We start from the raw sequence: 22,931 nt of genomic DNA, 5'->3' as shown, positions 1-22,931 counted from the left end.
GGAAGGAGCCTTTCTTTCTCTTCCTAGTAATTTCCTTGTCCTGCCTTCCTGTAAAAATCTTCCATTTTGCACAACTCCTGAGAGCGCAACTCTACCTGCCCGAGCATGAATTGAACTTACTCAGTGGATTTTTTTTTTAAGTGATCTCTACGCCCAACATAGGGCTCGAACTCACAACCCCGATACCAAGAGTCGCCGCTCCACTGACCGAGCCAGCCACAACCAAGCCACCCAGGCGTCCCTGGAAGTTTGATTTTTAAGAATTGCACACGGTTTAAAGCCGTAGAAGCTGGTGCCGGTTCGAGGGTGTTTGCGATGCCCTTTTCTCTAGTCCTGGAGATGCTGGCAAAGGTGCGGCCCCCAGGCAGGTCCCCAGGGCGGTGCCCAGATGCACAGGTAGGAAGAGGCGGTGCTCTAGTTGGATTCCCTCGGGCTCCTCCCACACCCAGCTCTGCTCCAGGGGCTGCCGCAGCCTCGCCTGGAGGCCAGAAGCCAGGATCCCCAGGACCAGCCGTCCCCAGCACCACCCAGCCCATGACACTGGCCTCCGCCTCCCCCAACCTTCCAGGACAACGTCCAGCCTGATTTAAATATTTTGAGTCAACACCACTGGATTCGAATCATGCCAGTAAAAGACGACCCAAATTAACCCACAACCATGTTCCCGAGAGTCCTTTAAAATAATGCTGTGAGTGTGGCGACCTGCCACCCACGGAGCAATATGCCAACCTGGGTACGAGGTGACTCCCCAACTAGTATGTCCCGGAAATGTCTGCGAATGAGCTAGGGTGATAAAGCGACTTGTGTTCTCTGAAAGCAAGCGAGTCCCAGAGTTGCCGCGCTCAGGCTATGAGAAGGAAACGCAGTGGAAATGTCCCGGGCAGCAAAAATTATATGAAAAAATCTTGAAGACACGTGGTCACAGAATCACATCAACAGAAATCGCTAAGGGAGAAATGGGCTGGATGAGGGACATCATTCCCCACGACCTTCACAGAGGAATGGGAGCGCTGCTTTGGCCTTGGGTTCAGTCCAGATGCGGAACCCACCCCACACGTGCAGAACCCACCCCACAGGTGCGCCTCCTGGCGTCTGCAGGCCGGGTGCACCGGGTGGGTGGGAGCCGGGTGGGAGCCGGGTGGGAGCTCAGATACTCCTCCCCTGCAAAGGAACACTGGAAATTAAGCAACCATTTGGGATTTCTATTTTCTAGGATCAATAATGGACGTCCCGTCCTGCGTTGGTGCAAGGAAACCTCAGCCCTGTGGCCGTGAAGCAGCCCCCGTAACCTGGGCACCCCGTCTTGTGGCTCCGGCATGGCCCCCAGACTCGGGGGTTCTCAAGGTGCAGCCCCTGCAGAAGCAGCAGCCCCCAGGGCCCCTGAGGCATAATGGCTGGGGCGGCCCCAGGATCTCAGTGAGCCCCCGGGGGGCCGATGCCCTGGAGTGAGGAGACTCCAGGAGGGGTGGTGGGAAGGCTCTGGGCCACACGGGGCTTCCAAAGCCCAAAGCCTCGCTGACGGGCAAGCCCGGGGCCAGCTGCCGAGTGTTTTCATTCCCTGCCCTCACCTGGCCACAGGGTTAGGATGGCCCCTCTGGAGGTGGCGCCACTGGGCCCTCGGGGGCCAGCTGTCTTCCCAGGCCCTAAGGAGCACCCCGCCCGAGGCCGAAGCCCCCGCGCCCCTGGCTCCTGCCGGGTGGGAGTCGGCCACGGGTGCCGCAGGAAGTCCCACGGTTTTAGTCACAGCCACCCTAGGCCCACTCTTCCCTCCGGGTCCGTGCGCCCCGCATCCAGTAGACAAGCACGTCGGGGCCACACACGGACATAAGCGCGGGGCCAGTTCTCAAATCATGACTTGAAACGGATTCCTCGTCTGACTGTTAAGTAAGCTCTCTGGCTTCAGCTCGGGGAGCAGAGCAGGTCAGGCTCGCGCCCCCCTCCCCATCGTGCCCCCGTCCCCCCGCCACGTTCACCTCTCCGGGGACCTGACCCACGGGGAAGGGAAGGGCCGGACCAGCAGCGACGCGGTGCCGGGGTCTTTCCCGTGTGCCCCCACCGCGGAGCAGGGGCCAGGTCAGGGAGACGGGGGAGAACAAGCAGCTTGGCCTGGCTTGACCTTGAAGGTGATGCTTCCAGCTCCAACCGTCCACGGCACCTTCCCACGTTCCCCGAGGGCGCCCACCGAGCTCAGGCCGCGGCTCCGGGGCCCTGCGTACAGCGGCGGTACGTGCCCCTCGGGGCTCCCTGGGCCCACCGACCTCTGCTCTGCTGCCCAGCGGGGGCTGGAGGAGGCACTGGTCACCCCCCTACACGCTCTGGCCTCTCAGGGCCAGGGGCACCCACGCCTGTGTCCAGGGGGCCGCCAGCCACCCAGAAAGATCCATGTGCAGTGAATCAAATAGGCCTGAACCAAGGTGTGGAGTCCGGGTCTTGAGCAGACGAGGGGCGCCCTTCGGGGTACCGGGCTGCGGTGTGTCTGGCGGCTGTGAACCCCGCCCCGAGGCTGGGCTCCCCTCCCCGTGAGGATGCACGCACACACGCAGGCTCGCCAGCGGGTCTCCTACCTCCGGGTGTGCCTGTGAGGCCGGGCAGCCTCCTGCTGAGAGAGACAAGGTCTTCTCAAAACTGGCTTCTGGAGGCGAGGGCGCAGCCGGGGCCGCCCGGGGCGGCCGAGCACCCTCTGCAGACCGGGGGCTGACGGGGGGACGGTCTGGGCTGGGGCCTCTGCCAGCCGCCCCGTGAGCCATCCCGGCGTCTCCCTCCAGCCTCAGCCTCACCGGCTCCCACAGGCCAGGGCCATGAGGAGTGAAAGAACGGGCAAGAGACCAGCTGGAATCGCACACATCACAGGGCACAGCTACAGGCGTTTCTGCAGGGCCAGGGGCAGGTCACATGGGCAAGGCCCCTGGGACCCCAGGCCTGCCCCCATCTAAGGCCAGAACCAAGGGCTGCACCTGGACGACGTGTGACGGCAGCAGCCCCCCTGAGCAGTGCTCTCAGGGTGCAGACCACGCAGGTGCAGGTGCCCCGACGAGGCAAAAACCCTTTCTCCTACAAACAATGGGGTGGGGTGTAGAGAGAGGGATGTAAACCTGGGAGAGACTCACCCGGCCCGGGGGGCCTCCACCCGGCTCTGGTCACGCTCCCAGAGGATGTGTTCCTGAAGCTGCCCCCCACTCCCCGTGGGACGGCACTGCTCACACTCCAGGGAGGGACAGGGCTCCTGTGCACCCTGGGGTGCTGACGGGCACCTCAGTATTTCCAGCACCAAGAACGAGACTTTCCTCTCCAGGGCCAGGTGGGCCCAGCTGAGCCCAGGAAGGACCCCGATGCTCCCCCACACCTGCCGGCACCTTCTTCTTTCCCTGAGACTGGGGGATGCAGAGGACTGGAGGGACTCAGGACACCCTCCTCAGGGCCACGGCTTCACGGTAGGTGGTATGGGGGGCACTACCTGGGGCTCAGCTCCATCAAGGGAAACCTGCACCTAAGTCGCTAAGACCCCCATGTGAACAGACCCATCAGGGGGAGGGCGGGGACCCCCATGTGAACAGATGCACCGGGGGAGGGTGGGGACCCCCATGTGAACAGACCCAGCAGGGGAGGGCAGGGACCCCCATGTGAACAGATGCATCAGGGGGAGGCAGGGACCCCCATGTGAACAGACCCAGCAGGGGAGGGTGGGGACCCCCATGTGAACAGACCCACCAGGGGGAGGGCAGGGACCCACATGTGAACAGACCCAGCAGGGGGAGGGTGGGGACCTGCCATGTGAAGAGACCCACCAGGGGAGGTCAGGAACCGACGCCCCATGTGAACAGACCCACCAGGGGGAGGGCGGGGACCCCCCCCATGTGAACAGATGCATCAGGGGGAGGCAGGGACCCCCCATGTGAACAGACCCAGCAGGGTAGGGTGGGGACCCGCCTGTGAACAGACCCACCAGGGTGAGGGCGGGGACCCCCATGTGAACAGATGCACCAGGGGGAGGGCGGGGACCCCCATGTGAACAGACGCAGGGGAGGGCAGAGGAATCCCCCTGGCAGGCCTGGAGGGGGAGCTGTTCTGCCTTCTCTGTCCTGGGGCTTGTCCTTAGAGGCCACTGCCACCGTGTGCTCTGGGCATGTCCCCGCTCAGGTCCTCCAGGGGCAGCAGCTCCCCCTGCGCCACCCCCCAGGTGAGGCTATGCAGCACAGACCCTCCGGGGACGCTGGGCCTCTGTGGCTGTAAGGGGACCTCGGGTCCGGGGGACTCAGACGTGTCCACACGCCGCGGGCTCACACAGGCACTTACGGAGCACGCACACACACGCAGACACAGGCACTCCCGCCTCTGCACACTCGCAGACACGCCAGCACACACACCCAGGACAGGCACACAGTGGAAGGCCAGCTCGGCGCTGGGGTGGGCACAACAGCCAGGAGACCTCCCGTGCCTCCGCGGACAGCCGCCGCGGCTGTGACTCCACTGCTTCGGACACAGGGCTCGGTACTAGTGCCAAGGGGCCCTGCGTCGGTGGAATTTCTCACAAGATCCGGAGGTGTAGGTAAAAAGGGACGGTGACATCCCCAAGCCCTATTTCCCATCCTTCTGGGGACAAAGAGGTGGTCCCACAGAGTGACACAGGGACCACCAAGTGCCAACGGCAAGGTTCCGGGAGCTGCCGGGAGCTATTTGGGATCAACGCAGAGCGAGGTGATAACAACAGCCAGAAAACCAGGTGATGGCCGCAGCGGGCAGCGTGGGGACACAGCGAGGAACTGGCCCCCAGAACCAGCTGCTCCCGTAAACAGGTGGTAACAAGACAGGCTCAGGGAGCCGAGGCCCAGCCTGCTCCTGGTGAGCTCCGGCTGAGGACAGGGATCCCCTTCACCCTTGAAGCGCCCTGGGGGGCGGCAGGTGCGACAGTGGGGTCACGTGCACTTTCAGGAGAGGCCAGGTGTGAGGAGGGGCAGGGGCGGCCTGTCCTGCACAGGCCCCTAGGATGCGGGGCACACGCAGGCCCCGGGTGGCCACCTCCGCGAACCTGGGCCCGGGGCAGGGCGCATGGACTGCGGAGCTCCCAGGGCCGCGGGGCCCAGCACGACGCACACGGGTGTGCAGAGGGGCGACTGGAATGAGGCCTGCGCTCCTGCCCCACGCTCCACGGGGAACCTCGGCACCGCCCTGCCCTGCGCCCCCTGCACCCCTGTGCGCCTCAGCTGCGCACCCCCCTTCCCAGGGCTGGTCCGAGTCCTCCCAGGGCAAAAGTCTCTCTTTTTTTTTTCTTAATCTTTATCAGTTCCCTTAATTATGTCCACGTTCTAATTGAATTGGGATTTTACAAGAGTTAGTTTTACTCTGTTTCGCCCAGGAGACTAGACCACTTGGGGTGAGCCCTGGGAGTAGACTGGGGGGGCTGCATGTCCTGGGGGGGTGCTGGGTGCCGCACGCTGTGGCAGAGCTCATTCCCGGGGTGGGGGCGCTCGGAGGACGACCCAGGAGCCCCAGGTCCCACTGAGGCAGTGCTCTGAGCCTGTGATTTCCAGGTGCAGGTGAGTAAACAGACCCCGAGGCCCTGGGGGGTCAGGCCTCAGCGGTGCTCAGCACACACGGGCCGCACTCGGCCTCCCAGCCCCCCGCTTTTCCCAGCAGGAAAGTGTGTACTTTCCGCTCCACCAGTCACGGCCTTCACGCGAGCTGTGCACACAGGAGGGATCCGCGGCAATCAAACACCCGCCGGGTGGACAAACAAAACCCCTCTCCAGAGCCCTGGTCACCGTCCTGGCGAATGTGACGGCCCACTTCTGAGCCCCCCCCACCCCGAGCTGGCATGGCACCTGCAGTCAGGGCCATCTCCTCCCGTGGGGCCCCGGCTGACGCTGCAGGCACAGGACTAACCCAGCACGCTGGGACACAGGAGGGGGCCAGCGGGGGCCCCGCACAGCAGCAGTGTCCCTGTGCTGTCCCTCGCGCCAGCTGTGGCCACCTGGGGCCCCTTGAACCCATTCAGGTACGTGGATCCAGCACCTCCCTCCTGTTAGCCACGTTTCCAGGGTCAGTGTGGGCCCGGGGCCACCACCGTGCCGCTCATGAGGACGCAGAGACGCCACAGAGGTGACAGTGTCCGAGGAGCTTCTCAGGCTGCTTTCCGTGCAGGCGCTGTGGACGGAATCGGTTGGTGGTTCCCGTTGGTACTGCCACGGAGGCCCGAGGGGAGCCACCAGGACTCCCCAGGACGGCTCCGCCCAGGCCTGGAGGCGTTTCCCACAGCTTCCCTGTGCCAGGACTGAGCCCCCGGGAGGGCCTTCCTGGACGCAAGGCACCTGAGGCAGCCGTCCAACCCTCCTTGGTTCTTGCTAAACTTCAATGAACAAACGCCACCTCTTCAGACTTGTTTCTTAACCACAAACTCCGTGTTTCGGATCTAACTCCCGGTGCACAGGGCAGCACGGTGCACACACCCTCCGGCGGCGCGTGCATCAGTCACACGGCGGCAAACAGCCGGACACTGCGGGGTCACCTTCCTGGGCTGTTAGCACAGGCCTCGCTCCCCCGCACCCCACGGAGCTCAGCTGGGTGCACGCGCAGCAGGCTGGCACCCGCGTTCACAGCGGACGCTCTACCGTGCCCTTCTGATCCCCGAGGTCCCCGCGGCCCGGGCGCAGTGCCCGCCTGTGGGTGCCCCCCGCCGCCCCGCAGCACGAGCATCACAGCGGTGGGGGTCGGTAATTACACTGCAGCAAAGGTGAGGGAGGTGTGGAGATCCCGGGGGACGTGCACTCACCTTCGTTCCAGGTGCCCCCAGGAAGCGGCTGCAGCAGGCACAGCAGAGGCAGTGCTTGCATGAGCACCCTCCAGCCCGGCCCCCCGCAGATGGCGCCCATGGGGCCTCTTGCTCACACCCCAAACCCTGGCACCTCCGATGGGCCTGCAGTGGCGGACAGCCGTCCTGTCGCCTGTCCCGTGTCCCAGCGGGGACAGCAAGCCCGGCCCTTAGCACCTTGCCAACCAGCCAATCGTGAGCGTGTTGGGTGGGGGAGCCCAGGTCTCACCCACCCATTCCCCCGCCCCTCCCTCTCCCTCCCCCCACCTCTCCCCACCTCCTCCCTCCCCCCCAAGGCCTGGGGCAGCCTCCCCTCAAAGGCGCCTCCTACATGGTGGGAACACGCAGGGGCAAGTGTAGCTCCAGCCAGGGAGGTACCCTGGTAACGTGGGGGAGTGACACGGGGCGGGCGCCCTGCACTCCCAGGGGAGGGCCAGCACGGGACACCCGCACGGGACACCCACTCGGCCCTCCGCCAGCTACTCCTGCTGCTGGAGGAGCAACCGTCCCAACACTCACTGTCTCAGCTTCAGGGAAGTTGAGTGTCCACAGATGAGCATTGAAACACCCTCATAGGGGACCATAAGGGATCCCAAACACCTGGGGTGCTCTGGCCACTTGGGCACAGGGCCTCCCTCCTGGTATCCTGATCCTTTCCCTCCACCTCCTCCCCCCCCCCCCCCCATCTTCCCCTCTCCTTCTGCAAAGTCACAGGGAGCAATCCCACCAGCAGGACACAGATCATCACAGAAGTCACCATTCAGCCCTGAAGACTCCAGTGATCACTTTGATTTTTCTCTTAAAAATACATCACAAGCAGGAAATCACAAGTACTTTTGCCTAATCCTGTTCCAAGGCAGTCTTGGAAGGGCGGGGTCTATGGGGTCCAGAACACACGCTGGCCCACGGGAGCAGCGCAGGACCACGGGGCACCCGCCCGGCTCTCACCTTCTTCCTTTGTCCTTTTGCCTCGAGTGGTCTCCCCCTTAAATCCACACCAAGCAAAACTCATGACATAGTTAAATGATAAACCATGACCCAGAAATAAGATCATCTTTGGAAGCCGTTGCCACTTGCGGCCGCCGAGATCAAGTGACGTCAACCTCACACCACGTGTGCTGGAGGTGGGCCGGGGACGAGGGGAGCCACTGCCGACTCTATGCAGGGAGGTCCCGTGTCCCTAGAGGCAGAGGAGCCACAAAACACCCCAAGTCACCCGGATTGTGACCCTCTGGAGACCCGTCCAGGCCTGGGGGAGCCACTCTCTGGGGGCTCTTCCGCCAGGGGCTGGAGGTCAGCAGGGGGCACGGCCCCCCACCTCCTCACAGGTCTGCCCCCAGGAGGGGATGCCCCAGCCCCCATCCCAGCCCTCAGTCTCCCCGCCCATCCTGCTCCTCCGACTCACACGCAAGCAGTCCCTGAGGACAGAGGCCTGTCCTGGTCACCTGTGCTGGGGCGCAGGACTGTAGTCACGGCGTGCGGGAAGCACGGGCAGGCCCTCCTGGGGGGCCGCTGGCAGGCACCCTAGGACCAGACCCAGGGCTGGTTCCTACCCGGCTGGCCAAGCGCCTGAGGGCTGTGCTCCCCCTGATCCCACAGAGGTGGCCTCCGAGATGCTAAGCCCAGGGCTACACCCAGCACAAGGGTGCAGAGCCGGGGTCTCCCCAGGCCTCCGGGGGTCTCTGCTAGAACCGGGGCTCAGTCAGTGGGGATCAGGGCCCCCCGTCCCCATGCTCCCTGGGGTCGTCGTCTGCTCATCGGGGACGGGAGGCCCCACAGCCTGGGCCCCACCACAGGCCCGCCCACCTTCAATGATTGCGGGAAGCAATCATTCCGCGCTGTGCCGCTACCTGATGCACAAGTCCGCGTGGCCTCCTGGACCTCAACATGACAAGTCAGAATTTACTTTTCTATACAGAAAGGACATGCATCAAGGTAAAAAGTCTAAAGGCCTCTGGTGAGCAAACAGCCAGAGATGATGGGCTGCATTCCAATAATACATACTACTCAGTCCCTTAAAAAATAATTTATTTTTTCATTACAAAACCGACTAGAAGAGTTTTAGAAAATACTTAAGTTTAAAAAAAAAAAAAAAAAATACTTAAGTTTACAAAGACCAAAATGAAACATTCACAAGTCATCAGGTTTAAGTGCTGCTGCATATTTTTCCAACCTTTTTCTTTTCTTTTAAAGATTTCGTCTATTCATGAGAGACACAGAGAGAGAGAAGCAGGCTCCCTGTGCGGAACCCAATGTGGGACTCGATCCCGGGACCCCGGGGTCACGGCCCGGGCTGAGGGCAGGCGCTCCACCACAGAGCCCCCAGGCGTCCCCCAACCCTTTTCTGACACCCACACATACGTGGCTATTCTCAGACCTGGAGTCCGGTCACACCACCTGTAGTTATGATCATAAACACTGTGCCACGTCAGTACGTTGTTTCTGTAACGTTACTTTGAGAGCAGAAACGCTGTCGAGCCATAGGTTATTTAACAGATCCCCTATGAATTCATATTTAGGATATTTCAGGGATTTTGGTACAACAATACAGAACACCTTTAATTATCTGTGTAAATCCCTATAATAAAAAGTATTGGGTCAAAGGGCACACAGCCCTTTCTAAGGCTTTTCCACACGTAAAAACCCAACCAGAGCCCAGCAGTGGCTGCAGGGTTAACGTCTCTCCCGTATCCCATCCTGATCCACATCCCAGCTCAGGGTTCACGTGGAGAAGCCAAAAAACCCAGCAGAGCTCAGGCTTCCTTTCAGATCTCCCATCGGGACCCCCATAAAAGGCCACGATTCCAAGCGCAGCTCTGCCCTTCTGCCACCCACCGAGAACCGGAAGGCCGCTCGGCACCTGGCCAGCCCCACACGACAAAAGCCACAGAGCGAGTCTCCTGCCGAGCGGAAGACACAGACCCCCGCGTCCTGACCCCCGGAGACAGCTGGGTGGCCCTGCCCACACGGAGACTTGGGCCAGCCCCAAAACCATCAACACAACTCTACACGCAGAAGGAAATCACCTGTGGGTTTACGACGCTTTAGAACCTACGTGCAGGGATCCCTGGGTGGCGCAGTGGTTTAGCGCCTGCCTTTGGCCCAGGGCGTGATCCTGGAGACCCGGGATCGGGTCCCGCGTCGGTTCCCGGTGCATGGAGCATGCTTCTCCCTCTGCCTATGTCTCTGCCTCTCTCTCTCTCTCTCTCTGTGACTATCATAAATAAATACAAATTAAAAAAAAAAAAAAAAAAAAAGAACCTGTGTGCAAAGCTACTTGACCATAGCAGAGTTAAAATGAAGACGCTCTTCCCAGACTCATGAAGTGACTGGTGGACACAGAGCCTGAAACGTGTAGGATTCGTTACTCCGGACGCACAGCGAAGCCTGGAGAGAGGGCCACTGATCACGCGTCAGAGGCCTGGATTCGAGTGCCATCCCTGCCACCAGCTCGGTGTACCTGGGCGCACTGCAAGATCCACTCTGACAAATAAAGGATCTCAAGCGTCTGTGCCGCTCCAGCCTGGACAGGCCCTCCAGCAACACCGGACGCCCAAAGGTGGGATGCGAAAATACACACGCTGGACGCCGGAGGAGCCGAGGCGCGGTGGCCACGGGGGGCGGCCAGGAGCCACTGCGCCACCACCTCGTGCTACAGACCAGCACTGTACACTCACTCTGCGCGAAACATCATTTGTATAATCAGCAGTGACCAACTTCCCAGGTCAGTAACTATCACAGCAAAAAAAAGGTTCATGGCTCATGAACTATCTTCAGGCTGCTTCACTGAACATCGTGACTTCCAAGTCTTACTGCGGCAAGGAGACAAGAGACGCTTGAAAACTCGAATGATATGAGCTTTAAAGAGTTGCTTGAGGGCAGCCCCGGTGGCTCAGCGGTTTGGCGCCGCCTTCAGCCCATGGTGTGATCCTGGAGACCCGGGATCGAGCCCCACGTCGGGTTCCCTGCATGGAACCTGCTTCTCCCTCTGCCTGTGTCTCTGCCTCTCTCTCTCTCTGAATAATTAAATAAATAATCTTAAAAAAAAACAAAGAGTTGCTTTAACAAATGCTACGTCCCACGCAAACGCTCACTGACAAGCATCAGAAACAGCACTCGCGACCCTGGGTCTTACCACGCGCTCCAACGCGCTCAAGTGGCCGGAAGACAACTGCTCAAGGTTGCAGATTCTTCTTCCGCTTACCCTAACCCCGCACCTCACTTCTCGGCCTTGACATGCCAGTTAAGACCCGTCACGGCGTCCTGTCCCCGGGCAGCGGCCTCCCCACAGCGGGATCAGATGGGGCAGCGTTGGGGGGGAAGCAGGGCCAGGGGGCTCCGCGTGCTACAGCTGGACACCCGTGTGACTGAGGAGGCCACAGGGCTGCCCCGGCCGGTTATCAGGCTCCGAGGACAGAGCCAGGGGAGGGCGGGGTGTAGAAGCCTAAACCTACCTGAAGTCTGGATAAACACAGTCTCTTTTCCTCATTTTCCACATCTTGACAACAAAACAGACACGAGAACAAAGGAGAATAAAATGTAGAGTATGTTTATCCAACTGTCTTTCGTTAACCCAACTTTTAGCCAGAAAATTTCTGAAGGAGAAGTGAAATGCACAGACTTGCATGGCTCTACACGTGGCCCACGGCCAGCACGGCGCGGCCCCGAGCTCCCGGGCGGGGACCGGTCTATGAGAGGGCCGGGATGAAGTACTGCAGGGAAACGTCCTCGTGGAGCAAATCAAAGTGGACAATCTTGTTACTGACGAGGTCTGAGGAGAGAAGAAACCCTGTCACTGCCAAGAGCCCCGGCGCTGCGGCCCACCTCCCTGGGGACAGGCTGCAGTGGAGGACGGGGCACAGGAGGGGTGCACGTCGCACTGAAGCCCAGGTCAGGCGGCGCACACAGGGCGAGGGGCACATTTCTTGGGAGCCTCGCTCGCTTCAATGGCCGCGAGAGGCCCTAGCGAGGGGCAGTGGTGACGGCAGGGCCACAGCCAGCACAGGCAGGGGTGGGAGTGGTGCAGGGGCGCGAGGGCAGGCGAGGGGACCCCATGGAGCCCACGAGGGTAGGCCAGGATAAGTGCCAGGCTGCAGAGGGACCAGTCACAGGGGCCGTGGGTGGGGCAGGTGGAGACCCAGGGTGTGGGGCAGAGGAGTGGGATGCTGCAGGACGCCACCCCGGGCCAGAAACCACAGGCAGAAAAGCTGGTTTGAAAGATCAAGCAAAGGGTAGGAGAAATCCAAGTCGTACTGTGTCACAATCCCTGGCTCATCGCTGACCTCTGGGGACCCCAGTCACCTTTCTGAGGGCTCAAGCCGCTCAGCTGGCCGCCTGGCGTAGAACCCACAGGCCCGCTGTCCTGAGCGGGCCACGAGGGGGAACTCAAGGGCAATGCCCACCCCCCCCTGGGCTTCCACTCTACACAGGGCACGGCCGGGTTGCAATGGCGCCACCCAGAGCCTGTGCGGAGACTGTCAGCAGACGGGAGGGCTGGCTGAAGCCTGGGCCGACCCCACACCGAGACGCAGCTCCCACCCTCAGCCCTAGAACCCGTAACAGGCCAGGCCAAGGGCTCTCAGGATGCAGCGCACGCAGACCCTGGTACCCACCCCAGGATCCGGCCATTCCAGCATCTGCAACCATAACCCTGGCCCTCGGTCGCCGTGCCCCATCGCCCCATCTAGTGGACATGCTCACTGCCCTCCCGTGATCTGCTTCACTGGGTGTCTCCTTCTATGGGGCTGCTCCTCCTTGGCAGGCACAGCCACCTACAATTTTCTGTTCCCGTCAGGTGTGCTCCTGGGCCGTCCTGAGCGCCGCTCCAAGGTGGCCGGGCGCTCAGCCTGCCGGCTCCTCTGTGGAAGGTGTGGCTCCCTTTCAGTTGCCCTGATCGGAGCGGCAAGGAGACAGAAAGAGCCGTGGAAAGCTCAGGGCGAGCAAGCCCTTCCTCCTGTGTAGCCAATAACTCCTGAGAGGCGGGAGGGGGTGCAAACTGAGGAAGACAGGGCCGACCGCGATCCAGGGCCCACAGGCAAAGATCGGGACAGGAGGCAAACGGCCAGGTAGGGGACAACTGTAGGCAACGCTCAGGGTTCGACCCACGAAGGCAACAGAGGCAGAGCAGGGGAGCTGGGGCCAAGCCCACTTGACGGGGTCAGGGGCTCCTCTCAGCAGGTCAGACTGGACGATCAGCACCTGTTGTCTGGAAGCCTCCCCGGATACAGACCCACACAGCCCCGTGCCAAGCCAGCGATGCTGCAGGCCACCAGGTGCTGCTAAATCCAGGAAACCCCAAACACCCACCTGCCTGAGAACACCGGGTCCCTATGGCTGAGCTGTGTCTGCACTGAGGAGACCGCGTACCGTCACGGGCCTGCCTCTGATTATGGGATCTGAAACGTGGACAACGATCCACACACACACTCACTGCACACAGCCCTCGTAGGGTTCACTTGCTGTCCAGCGAGGAACTGCAGGAGCTTCCGGATGTCTACGTGCACTTCAGCCATCTGCTCGGGGGGTCTCTCCTGAGACGCGTCTTCAGAAGCTACAATGACACGGACAGTGTGGGAGGTGACCGGGAAGCGTGGGGACTTAAACGGACGATTCCCGTTGCCACTGGCTGGCACAGCCTGGAAATACAAAGTGCGAACACAGCCGTGGCTCAGCAAGCAGCTACCGAGGCCTTCCCTCTAAAACACTGTGCAAACTCCCAGGGACTCTACCTGAAATATGACCCACTCTCCCCATTTTGGTCCAAGGAAACGGTCCCTGCTAGCCCCCTGCCACACGCTGAGGAGCGGGACCACACAGCTCACGTGTGACTGCTCCTCCTTGGGAACGAGGGGGAAGAAACGGTCCTTCCCCGTCTGGCCAAGCATCACACACCCTTGTTGTAACACATTAAAATAAAGAAGACGAGTAACACGGAAGGCACTCATTTCACACGGCTGTCAGCAAAGCCTCACCAGGTGGACCTCCCACGGCTGGATCAGCACATGCTTCGCTGTAGAGTGGACCCCCGGATGCACCTCTCAACGCGACGTGCACTGACACACCCTAACTGTAGCACTGGGGGGCCTATCACACGGTTGAGAACATTGGAGGGGGCCCCAGGGGCTCAGTGGTTGAGCACCTGCCTTCGGCTCAGGTCATGACCTCAGGGTCCTGGGATCGAGCCATGTATCTGGCTCCCTGCTCAGCGGTGAGCGTGCTTCTCCCTCTGCCTCTCCCCGACTCAGCTCTTGCTCAAATAAATAAAATACTTTTAAAACTTTAGAGAAAGAACAAAACACACCCGGGATCGATCCAGTTTCCACATCATCAGTGGACGTCCCAGGGCCCCGTGTGGCGCCCGCTCCAGCACCCGCTCTGTGTGCCCCAGGAGCTCTGTAGGCACCACTGGGCCCTCTCTCCCCCAGCGCCCCGTCATCCTGTCACTTGCCGCAACTGAACTGGTCCTGTGGTGTCCCGACACCGCATAGGGGATGAAACATCAGGTCAGGCTAAGAAAGCTGATATGTGCTAACCTAGTCCATACATACTAGGGACTGCAGCGGCAGGAGGTGAACCCTGTCTACCCGGTGTCGCTATTCCAGGGCAGAAATGGGCAGACACGGGCCCCTAGGGCCCCAGGGACCAGCAGGCGCTGCTCCTCAGGCCGAGGCGGCTGAGCTTCCCCAAGCCTGAGACCCCATCGGCTGCATTTCTCCCGTTCTGCAGGCAGAGATCTGAGCAAGCTGTGCCCCCCGAAACCACGTGTTCCACACACAACACGACCCCTGGCAACACGTACCGGGCGGAGGGTTCCCAAGGTCTTTGAAGTGAGTTGTGATGCACACTAGTTCTGTTTCTATTTTCAAGTTCAACTCTCCACTGAGGTTTGCTTCCATGATCTGCAAATGGAGTATTTTACAGTCTTAAAAAAGAAGAAGGAAACAAAAGGGGGAGAAAGGAGATCAGCTCCTGCTAAACCAGGCAACACAGCGGCCGCCAGCCACAGCCCCCTCGGGGAGGGAGGCCCACCCGACACCCCGCAGCCCCCGCAGGAGGGCCCGTCAGAGCAGAGACCGGGGAGAGGCGGCAGCAGCCTGGCCCCAGGATCTTGGCAGGTGCCCGCGCGGACAGGAAGCCACGGGGGCGAAGCAAAAGGGGAGTGGAACGGGATGGGGGGTTGCCAGGAGGGGAGGACAAAGAGCGAGAAGGGATAGCGGAAGGGCTGCCGTGGAGGCGGCGTGCTGTGACGTGCCGTGGTCACAGCAGGACAGAGCCCTAAGCCCTGGACCTCAAAACCATCTGGGTCCCACTCCCATGCCGAAAATGAGAACCCGTGCTCTAGGGGATTCCTCAAAGGACTGTGGTCAAGCCCCAAAGTGAGATCTTCAGCGAAGACAGCCAGCACGGTGGCAAGAGCGCTCGGAGATGCAGGGTCCAAGCAACCGCGTCCAGCTCCGCGAGGACAAACCGCCGGGAACAGAAGGGAGACAGCAGAGCCCGAGTTGGGGCTGGGTCGCTGGTGGAGACGGCGGGGGAGGACACGGGATGGCACGGTGCCCAGCAGCAACACGGAGCCCCAGGCAGCACACGAGGGCCCAGCGGTCCCCGGGAGCCCTGGAAATGGGGAGGGGACGCACCTGCATCCACCTGCGGGGGACGCTGCCCGCACAGAGGAAGGCCGGCCAGAGCGGCCCACGGCAGGCTCCAGAGAAGGCCCCTCGCCACGCCTGTCCCCACCGCGAAAGCCACTCCTCGCAGTGACTCAATCAGAGCGGAAGCCAGCCCGCCCTGGAGAGCACGCGGTACAGGCCAGGGTGGCGGGAACGCCGAGCAACACGACTCCCAGGCCTTCTGTCCCAAGCGACCCTCTGGGAGGCGGCTCGACGGGACCACAGGCAGTCTGCTGCCCCCGTACAGCGCAAGCAACACCCGCGCCACTTACAGAGGAAAGTGGGAGCAGAGTCCTATGGGAGCGTTTCCGTGCTGACAACGGGGACACCCTCAACTGCTACAAACGGGAGGGGCATGTGGAAATCAGAAGAAGCTTGTCCACAGCCGTATTTTCTAAGCGGTCAAACCTGTGTTCTAACTACAAATGCAACATAACTACAAAACTTTGAGAATCTCCTGGGAACATAACCCGTTTTTAAAAACCAAGCTCAGGAGTGCCCGGGGGGTTCAGTGGGTGAAGCCTCCGCCATCGGCTCAGGCCATGATCTCGGGATCCTGGGATCGAACCCCGTGTCGGGCTCCCTGTGCAGAGGGGGGCTGCTTCTCCCTCCACCTGCCCGTCCCCCTGCTTGTGCGTGTGTGTGCATGTGTGTGCATGTACTCTCCCTGTCAAATAAATAAGTTCTTTATCAGACTAAAAGAAAAAAAAAAGGGTAAAAACCAGACTCAAGGTTGGGAAGTGAGATTTCCAAATTTCGAAAGGTCTGGAAATGCGACATTTCCGTCTGCACTGCCAGCAGAGTGGCTTGGTGACCTGTGCTGGGGGACAGGCCCCGGCCAATCCCCAGAACCCGCCTCCCAGTCTCCCAGCCTACGCCACTTCCAAGGTCACAGACAGCTCTCCTTTCCAGCTGCAGCCTCCACCACCAACCAGCACGCTTGGGTAACGGGACTAAACCCACCAGTGAGGTTCACAGAAAGATGCGTGTGCCGCCGTATAGCCCACGGCCTCGCGGACCCGCCGTGGCATGCAGCCTCTCTCCCAGGGGTCGGCACCTGCCCCCCTCTAAAGCTGGAGTTCTTCGGGAATCCACAGAGCCGTTTGCAAGTCGGCAGTTTTGGTTACCCACCAAACCCAGAGCTGGTGGGAAACCTGAGACCTGCGGGGAGCGGGGGGGACTCGGCCCGCAAGGCTCTGGGCTCGGGCAGCCGCGTCTGTACGCAGCAAGCACGGTCTAATATTCCTCATTCCTGTCCCTTAATACCTGTGAACTCAAGTATTTCTCATTCTAGAAACAAAATTAAAAACCTCTCTGAACTTGACTGAGCGCTTATCTGGAGTTTGTTGCTTAAGATTTTATTTCTAGGTCATCTCTACCCCCGACGTGGGGCTTGAACTCACAAGCCTGAGACCATGAGCAGGAGAGGCGCAGAAGCCAGGCAAGGACCCACAGGCTCCGAGCGTCCCAGGCGCCTCTGATGACTTGAAATTGAATAGGAAACAGTCCTCCAAAGATCGGACTGTTGCATAATCTTGGAAACATGCCCTCGAATGTTAAGTTCTTGCTGTCAACTCTCCATGTGAACCCAGACACATGCTGTCGCGTTTCTGAGCCCATCCTCCTGGAATCCAGCACAGAACCTGAGCAAAATAACATAAAACAACCTGCAGGTTCTCACTGCCTTTGAAGTGGTTTCATATCAAGATTTCATTCAGGAAAGCAGCCTGCCAGGCTCTCCTAAGCTTTCTTCTGATCCTAAACCGAAGTGATCGCACACGAGCCTGCCCACTGGGGCACCAGCAGGGTCTGGAGTGCAGTGGCCACCAAAATTCAGGGACAGAGGGACAAAGGCCTAGTCCTCTGAGCGCGGGCCACCGAAGGCTGGCTGTGACCATCCTCGGGAACATCAACCGCTCCAACGTTACTCTATTTCTCACGGGGCTGGGAAAGCCCTTACTTCTCTGTGATTTCGCCAGTGACCGTCCCCTACCGCTTCTAAGCGTGACCCAGTGCGCTGGGCGGCCAGCAGGAAGCGTCTCTCTGCACACACAGAGCAGCAAAGCTCCCATGAAGACGTGCCGTCCTGCTCACCTCGGGGGATACCCGGCACGAGGCCAATGGGCTGCATGGTGCGGCCAGGAGGGGCCCCAGGCCCACATGGCCCGAGGACCCCCCCTTGCCACAGCGTCACGATACCATCACCCCTGCCTTAACCACAAAGCTGACGAGTGCAAGTGCAGCTTCTGAGCTAAGGGCAGGCGGAGCAGGACGGGGCTCTCACCTCGGCCACTGCAGGTGGTGCCAGGCCAGGCAGCAGGCACACCAGGCTGCGCATCGGGACTTGGTCCCAGACCCCAACCCACACCTCCTGAACCAGAACGTCAGCTGGCCCTCCCTGCAGGCCTCCCTGCTCCTGCCTGGGACCCCAAGCACGGCCGCACGGGCCCCACCCCACCCTGCAGGAGGTAGGGAAAGACCAGGGGGCTCAGCCTGGGTGTCAGCACCTCCTGGAGGGGGATCTGCGCAGGCTGAGCCCCCTCCTTTCCCTCTCTCCCCCTTCAGACGCAGACTTCTGGTCAAGCTCACTGAGCTGTGTGCCTGGCCACTCCAGAATACTTCCCAGCAAGAGTTCCAGACTGTAGCAGCCACGGCATGAAATCTGTTTTTAAACATTCCAGAGAGAGAAAAACATCTCTGATGGCTCTGGGCCCCTGTGCTGAGTCATTTCCACTGAACCAAAAGAACACTCAGAGCCCTGGATTAACTGCCCTGCCTGTCCCCCCATGTTCCTCATGGAGCCCCTCAGAGCCTCTTGGGGGTGCCCAGAGTTGCCCCAGAGGAAGCTCCCAGCCTGACAACTGGATCCACGTGAAAGCAGCCACAAGAAAACGCAGACATTTGGGGGTAGCCTCGTCCCAGGCTAAGTGGACAGGACCCTCCATTCACGGCCAGCCCAGTGACTCCTTAAACAAACACGTGTTAGCAGATGAAACATGGAACGTTGTGTCCAACACAGGAAAGAAGGCCCAAAACCGCTAAACACATCCTCACGAGGCCACAGATGCAAATACATGGGACGAGGGCCACGGTGGATGCTCTCCCCGAGGGGAGGCAGCAGAGAAGCCCCAGAACAGGATTCTGCTGGCAGCTGTGAAAGTGCTGGCTCTGCACCCAGGCCAGGTCTCCGGGGAGCCCGGACACCACAGGGCGGGGCGTGAAGGCATCCACACCTCCAGTAGGCACGGCCTTCTCCCAGGGTACGCTTGTAAGCGTACAAACCAAATACTTGTAAGATATGTGAAATGCCGTTTTCTGAAGAAGTCACCACTTACAAGGTGATTGCTGATGTTCTTCATTTTTTCCACGATGCTCTTCATCGTCTTCAAGACTGGTAAGTAAATACTAACCTACAAAATCAACGAGGAACATCGAAGGTGTTAGAAACACGAGCACGGTCAGGTAGTGACAGGGGCTCACTACCCGTCTGCGATGCGTGTGTGCTTAGCAGCTCTCAAGGCCCGTTCTCTAGTTGTCTGAATAAAGTTCCTTTAAAAACACAAAAAGAAAGGACGCCTGGGTGGCTCAGTGGTTGAGCATCTACCGTTGGCTCAAGGCGGGACCCCAGGGTCCCAGGATCGAGTCCCGCGTCGGGCTCCCTGCATGGAGGCTGCTTCTCCCTCTGCCTGGGTCTCTGCCTCTCTCTGTGTGTCTCTCATGAATAAGTAAAATCTTTAAAACACAAAAATATGAAAAGAAAAACAACTTTACCACCCTGCTACCTCCTCCTGCCTCTGGTCACTTGGGCGACGGCGTCCCTGTGGGCATCCGCCTGGGGCCAGGCCGGCAGCCCTTTAGCCAAGATGCCCCTGCACGGCCGGCGGGATGATGCAGCACCATCCTCTGCCTTGCGGGGCCACAGCCACACGCTGGCTCCACCCCACACGGATAAACCCTGCGAGGGAGCCTGGCTCCAGCCCTCAGCCCGGGCTCTGACCAGTGCCTAAGACGGTGCGGTCCCTGCAGGGACCTGCCAGCAGGAGTAAACGGTCTCCCCAGTCTCTGTCAACACTTCTCTTTCCAGAAATTGTGAGCAAGAGGCGGAGGACTCTATGGCACCGCCCTGACTCTCGGGGGCTCTGGGAGGCCCCCCGGCAAGACTGGCTCTTATACACATCCTGGACAGCGCTCCCCACAGATCTGTCCCCCCAAGTGCCCCGTTAAGTTAGTTTTTGACTCCAGCACTACGACCCAAGCACTTCTCTCTCCGTGTGTCTTGTGTGGTGTTTCCGCCACGTGCAGCGATATCTTTAGATATTTTACGTAACCCACAAAAGGCAATTACTGCAATTCTTTTCCTGAAGTATCCTTTAAAAATGACTAGCATTTCCTCTCAGGTACTGTATGATTTTTAAATAAAATAAACTACAAGACCGTAACTGAAATCAGGGAACTGGAATCACAGCACTGAACACGTCACGAGCGAAAGACAACTGGCATCACTCACATCGGAGTCTGGAATGGTAGGTTCTTGCAAATCCTTCCACAGCTTTCTAGGAATAACCTTGACGGGGATGTCGTGGGTCACCACGCGACTGCTGCTCGACACAGATAACTGTCAAGAGAAAAGTTCAAACATATTCTCATAGCGTGAATTAAAAAAACAGAATAACTGAAGGATAAATGGAAATGGGTATCCAGATCTAAGTGGAACGGCCTCAGTTTGTTCACCAAAGCACATTCACCAGATATTTAGTGCAGGCCTGTCTGGCTCTTAATCCTGTAACAGGTTAGATGTGTGGGAAGTAACACAGGGTCCCCAAGTTCCAGGGGCACAGGTGGGTCAATGAGCAAGAAAACCAACACCCACAGGGGCATCCGGGGCTCAGTTGGTGAAGCATCTGCCTGTAGCTCAGGCCATGATCTTGGGGTCCTGGGATGGAGCCCCGAGTGGGGCTCCCTGCTCGGCGGGGGTCTGCCTCTCCCTCCACCTCTCCTCCTCCCCCACTGCTCAGGTGCACCCATGCTGCAAACATGTGTTTTCTCAAATAACTAAACAAATAATCTTTAAAAAAGGGAGGTGGCTGCATTGAGGGAAGGCGAGGAGGAAGGGCACTGGGCTGCGGGTCTCAGGGAGCCAGAAAGGGAGACATTCTAAATGGAAGCCCGAGGGCCCCCAAAGTCTGGGAGCTGGGAAAGAAGAGGATGCTCCAGGGGACCATGTGGACGGTGGGAGTCGGTGATTTGGCTCTAAGACAGCTGGGGCCAGGCGCGCAGGGTTCTGGACATCATGGTAAGACACGTCAACCCCATCCTGTGGGCCAAGAGAGCCTACAAGGTGTGCGTCCCGAGGACAGCCAGGCAACAGAGGCTTCTGGAAGCAGCACTGAAAGGTGTGCATTCTGGGAGAACGGGAGGTCACCCAAAGGTGTCAGAGGGGACGCGGGGAAGTCCTCCCAAGGTGCAAACAGAGAGCACGATTTGTGCACGAGGTGACCACACCTGTAATGGGAACACGCAGTTGGAAGCGGGGTGGGAGGGCCCTGGCACGGGGAGAGACAGGGTCCCAGCCCGCGGCAGGGGCGCAGCACCACTTACACACGAGGGAGCCTGACTCCCGTGGAAAGCAAGTGTCTGCGTGCACATCCCTCCTCTTTGTAAGCCAACTAGCTTCCCGTGCGCTGCTGGAAAGTCCGGATGCACAGCCACTGGTAACCTGGCCGGGGCCGCCTCGGCGCTGCCCCCCACTCACCAGCTCTATCGAGACCGTGAGGCACGGAAAGTGCTTGTTAGTCAGCTTGATCTTCAAGGCTCTGGCGTTCTGGGCCGTTTTCAAAGCTCGAGATAAATTTTCCGCGGTTAGGTCTAAGTAGATGGCGTTGTTCTCCGCAGAGATGCCCTCCATCTGGAACTCGCTGAAGAAGTTCTCCTGAGGGAAGGCGAGGAGGGGACCCTGTGGCCTTTCCCAGGGCTCCCGGCGGAGGCACCCCAGCCACCCGCGCCTCCTCTCACCTGCTCCAGCTCACACCACATGCTCACCCCTCCGCTGGCCACTCTGTCCGACAGCACGAAGTTCAGCTTCTCCGGGCTGATGCGCAGCGTGCAGGTCTTGGCCAGCTTGGCGATCATGGTACTGACCCCTGCGGGGAGCGAGGGCGCAGGGCAGCTGCTTCAGGACGCTGGTGCGAAGGGACCTGGTGCGGCGCCCAGGGAGCACGTGGTGCCGTGCGGGGGGACAGGGATGGGGACAGGGACGGGGACGGGGCGGGGACGGGGCAGGGACGAGACGGAGGAGGAGGGGAGGGGACGGGACGGGGACAGGGAGGGGGACGGGGAGGGGGGCGGGGACGGGACAGGGACGCGGACGGGGCGGGGCGGGGACGGGATGGGGACGGGGCGGGGACGGGGACAGGGAGGGGGACGGGGCGGGGATGGGGACGGGGCGGGGACGGGGACGGGGCGGGGACGGGGACGGGGATGGAGACGGACAAGGAGGGGAGGGGACGGGATGGGACGGGACGGGGACAGGGAGGGGGACGGGGCGGGGATGGGGAAACGGGACGCGGACGGGGATGGGGACGGGACGCGGACGGGGATGGGGCGGGGACGGGGACGGGGGGCGGGGACGGGGATGGGGACGGGGGGCGGGGACGGGGATGGGGACCAGGACGGGACGCGGACGGGGCGGGGACGGGATGGGGACTGGGCGGGGACGGGGCGGCGGCGCGGGCCTCACTGTCATGCTGGGCCACAGGGCTGCAGGCTGGGCCGGGCGAGCCCAGGGCCCCCCACCCACGCTCGTCTGACCCAAGGCAACTTCCCCGACGGTCCTGGGCGCCGGCTCGGCCCGCGGGCCCCACCGGCCTCCAGCCCACCTTCCCCCACGTTCCCGGGGGCCCATCACCTGCCCGCCCCGCCGTGACCCTCTGCCCTACGCCCTTCTCCCCATCGCCCCAGGCCCCGGCATCCCCCGGCCCCGCCCCCGCCCCCGCGCCGTCCCCGCCGCCGCTCACGGGTGAAGTGGTTCAGACAGGCCGCGTCCACGATCTTGGCCCGAAACTTCATGGCGGGACCCGCGCCGCCCGGGGCCGGTGGGCGCTCCCCACGTCCCTGCAGCCGACCGCGGGACACCGCGCCGCGCCGCGGGGAGGGCGTCGGCGCACCGCGGGGCGGGCTACGGGAGTCACATCCGGGGGCGGGGCTACAGGGGGTCACATCCGGGGGCGGGGCTCCGGAGACACATCCGGGGGAGGCGGGGATGGGGGGGGTCACACCCGGGGGGGCGGGGCTACGGGGTCTTTTCCGGGGGGGCGGGAATAGGGGGGGTCACGGTCCCGGGGGTCGGGGATGGGGGGGTCACATCCGGGGGCGGGGCTCCGCGGGCACATCCGGGGACGGGGCCCTGCGGGCACATCCGGGGGCGGGGCTCCGCGGGCACATCCGGGGCCGGGGCTCCG

The 22,931-nt window shown here is 61.1% G+C and overlaps 2 protein-coding genes across 6 annotated transcripts in view; both read right to left on the bottom strand.

Annotated features, from left to right (window-relative positions):
- PKD1L1 (polycystin 1 like 1, transient receptor potential channel interacting) overlaps positions 1–11,463 on the bottom strand; it is a 95,477-nt gene extending 84,014 nt beyond the window's left edge. The window contains exons 1-2 of one of the 2 annotated variants that reach the window (XM_072762757.1): positions 11,427–11,463; positions 11,260–11,303 (exon numbers count right to left, since the gene is read on the bottom strand). The gene's annotated coding sequence lies outside the window, so the exon portion shown is untranslated. Of the gene's footprint in view, positions 1–11,259; positions 11,312–11,426 lie in introns of those variants that run through there. The other variant, XM_072762756.1, reaches the window with a different exon arrangement.
- On the bottom strand, positions 11,339–22,653 carry HUS1 (HUS1 checkpoint clamp component). 4 transcript variants are annotated; one of them, XM_072762758.1, is made up of 9 exons: positions 22,488–22,653; positions 21,487–21,614; positions 21,227–21,403; positions 19,982–20,089; positions 18,810–18,884; positions 14,604–14,703; positions 13,236–13,355; positions 12,581–12,694; positions 11,339–11,576 (listed from the first exon to the last, which is right to left on the bottom strand). In XM_072762758.1, the coding sequence occupies exons 1-9, from the start codon at positions 22,537–22,539 to the stop codon at positions 11,494–11,496; spliced, it is 957 nt and encodes a 318-aa protein (XP_072618859.1). In that variant the 5' UTR covers positions 22,540–22,653; the 3' UTR covers positions 11,339–11,493. The 4 variants fall into 4 exon arrangements, 3 of the variants coding, with proteins under 3 accessions (XP_072618859.1, XP_072618861.1, XP_072618860.1); XR_012002397.1 differs by lacking the exon at positions 12,581–12,694 and having other exon boundaries at positions 13,236–13,440; XM_072762760.1 differs by lacking the exon at positions 12,581–12,694 and having other exon boundaries at positions 21,514–21,614; positions 22,488–22,652.
- Positions 22,654–22,931: the final 278 nt, after the last annotated feature.

The sequence above is a fragment of the Vulpes vulpes genome, chromosome 7 (assembly GCF_048418805.1).
Source record: "Vulpes vulpes isolate BD-2025 chromosome 7, VulVul3, whole genome shotgun sequence".
NCBI lineage: Eukaryota > Metazoa > Chordata > Mammalia > Carnivora > Canidae > Vulpes > Vulpes vulpes.
The sequence above is the reverse complement of the archived record's forward strand: the minus strand, read 5'-3'. Positions and strand labels throughout refer to the sequence as shown.

Excerpts from the sequence above, each read along its gene's own strand:
- HUS1 (XM_072762758.1), bottom strand. The coding sequence starts at position 22,539 with ATGAAGTTTCGGGCCAAGATCGTGGACGCGGCCTGTCTGAACCACTTC. Across the intron at positions 20,090-21,226 it reads TCACGGTCTCGATAGAGCTG|TTATCTGTGTCGAGCAGCAG; the intron begins GTGAGTGGGGGG and ends TTCTCTTGACAG. Across the intron at positions 18,885-19,981 it reads CTACCATTCCAGACTCCGAT|GTTAGTATTTACTTACCAGT; the intron begins GTGAGTGATGCC and ends TTGATTTTGTAG.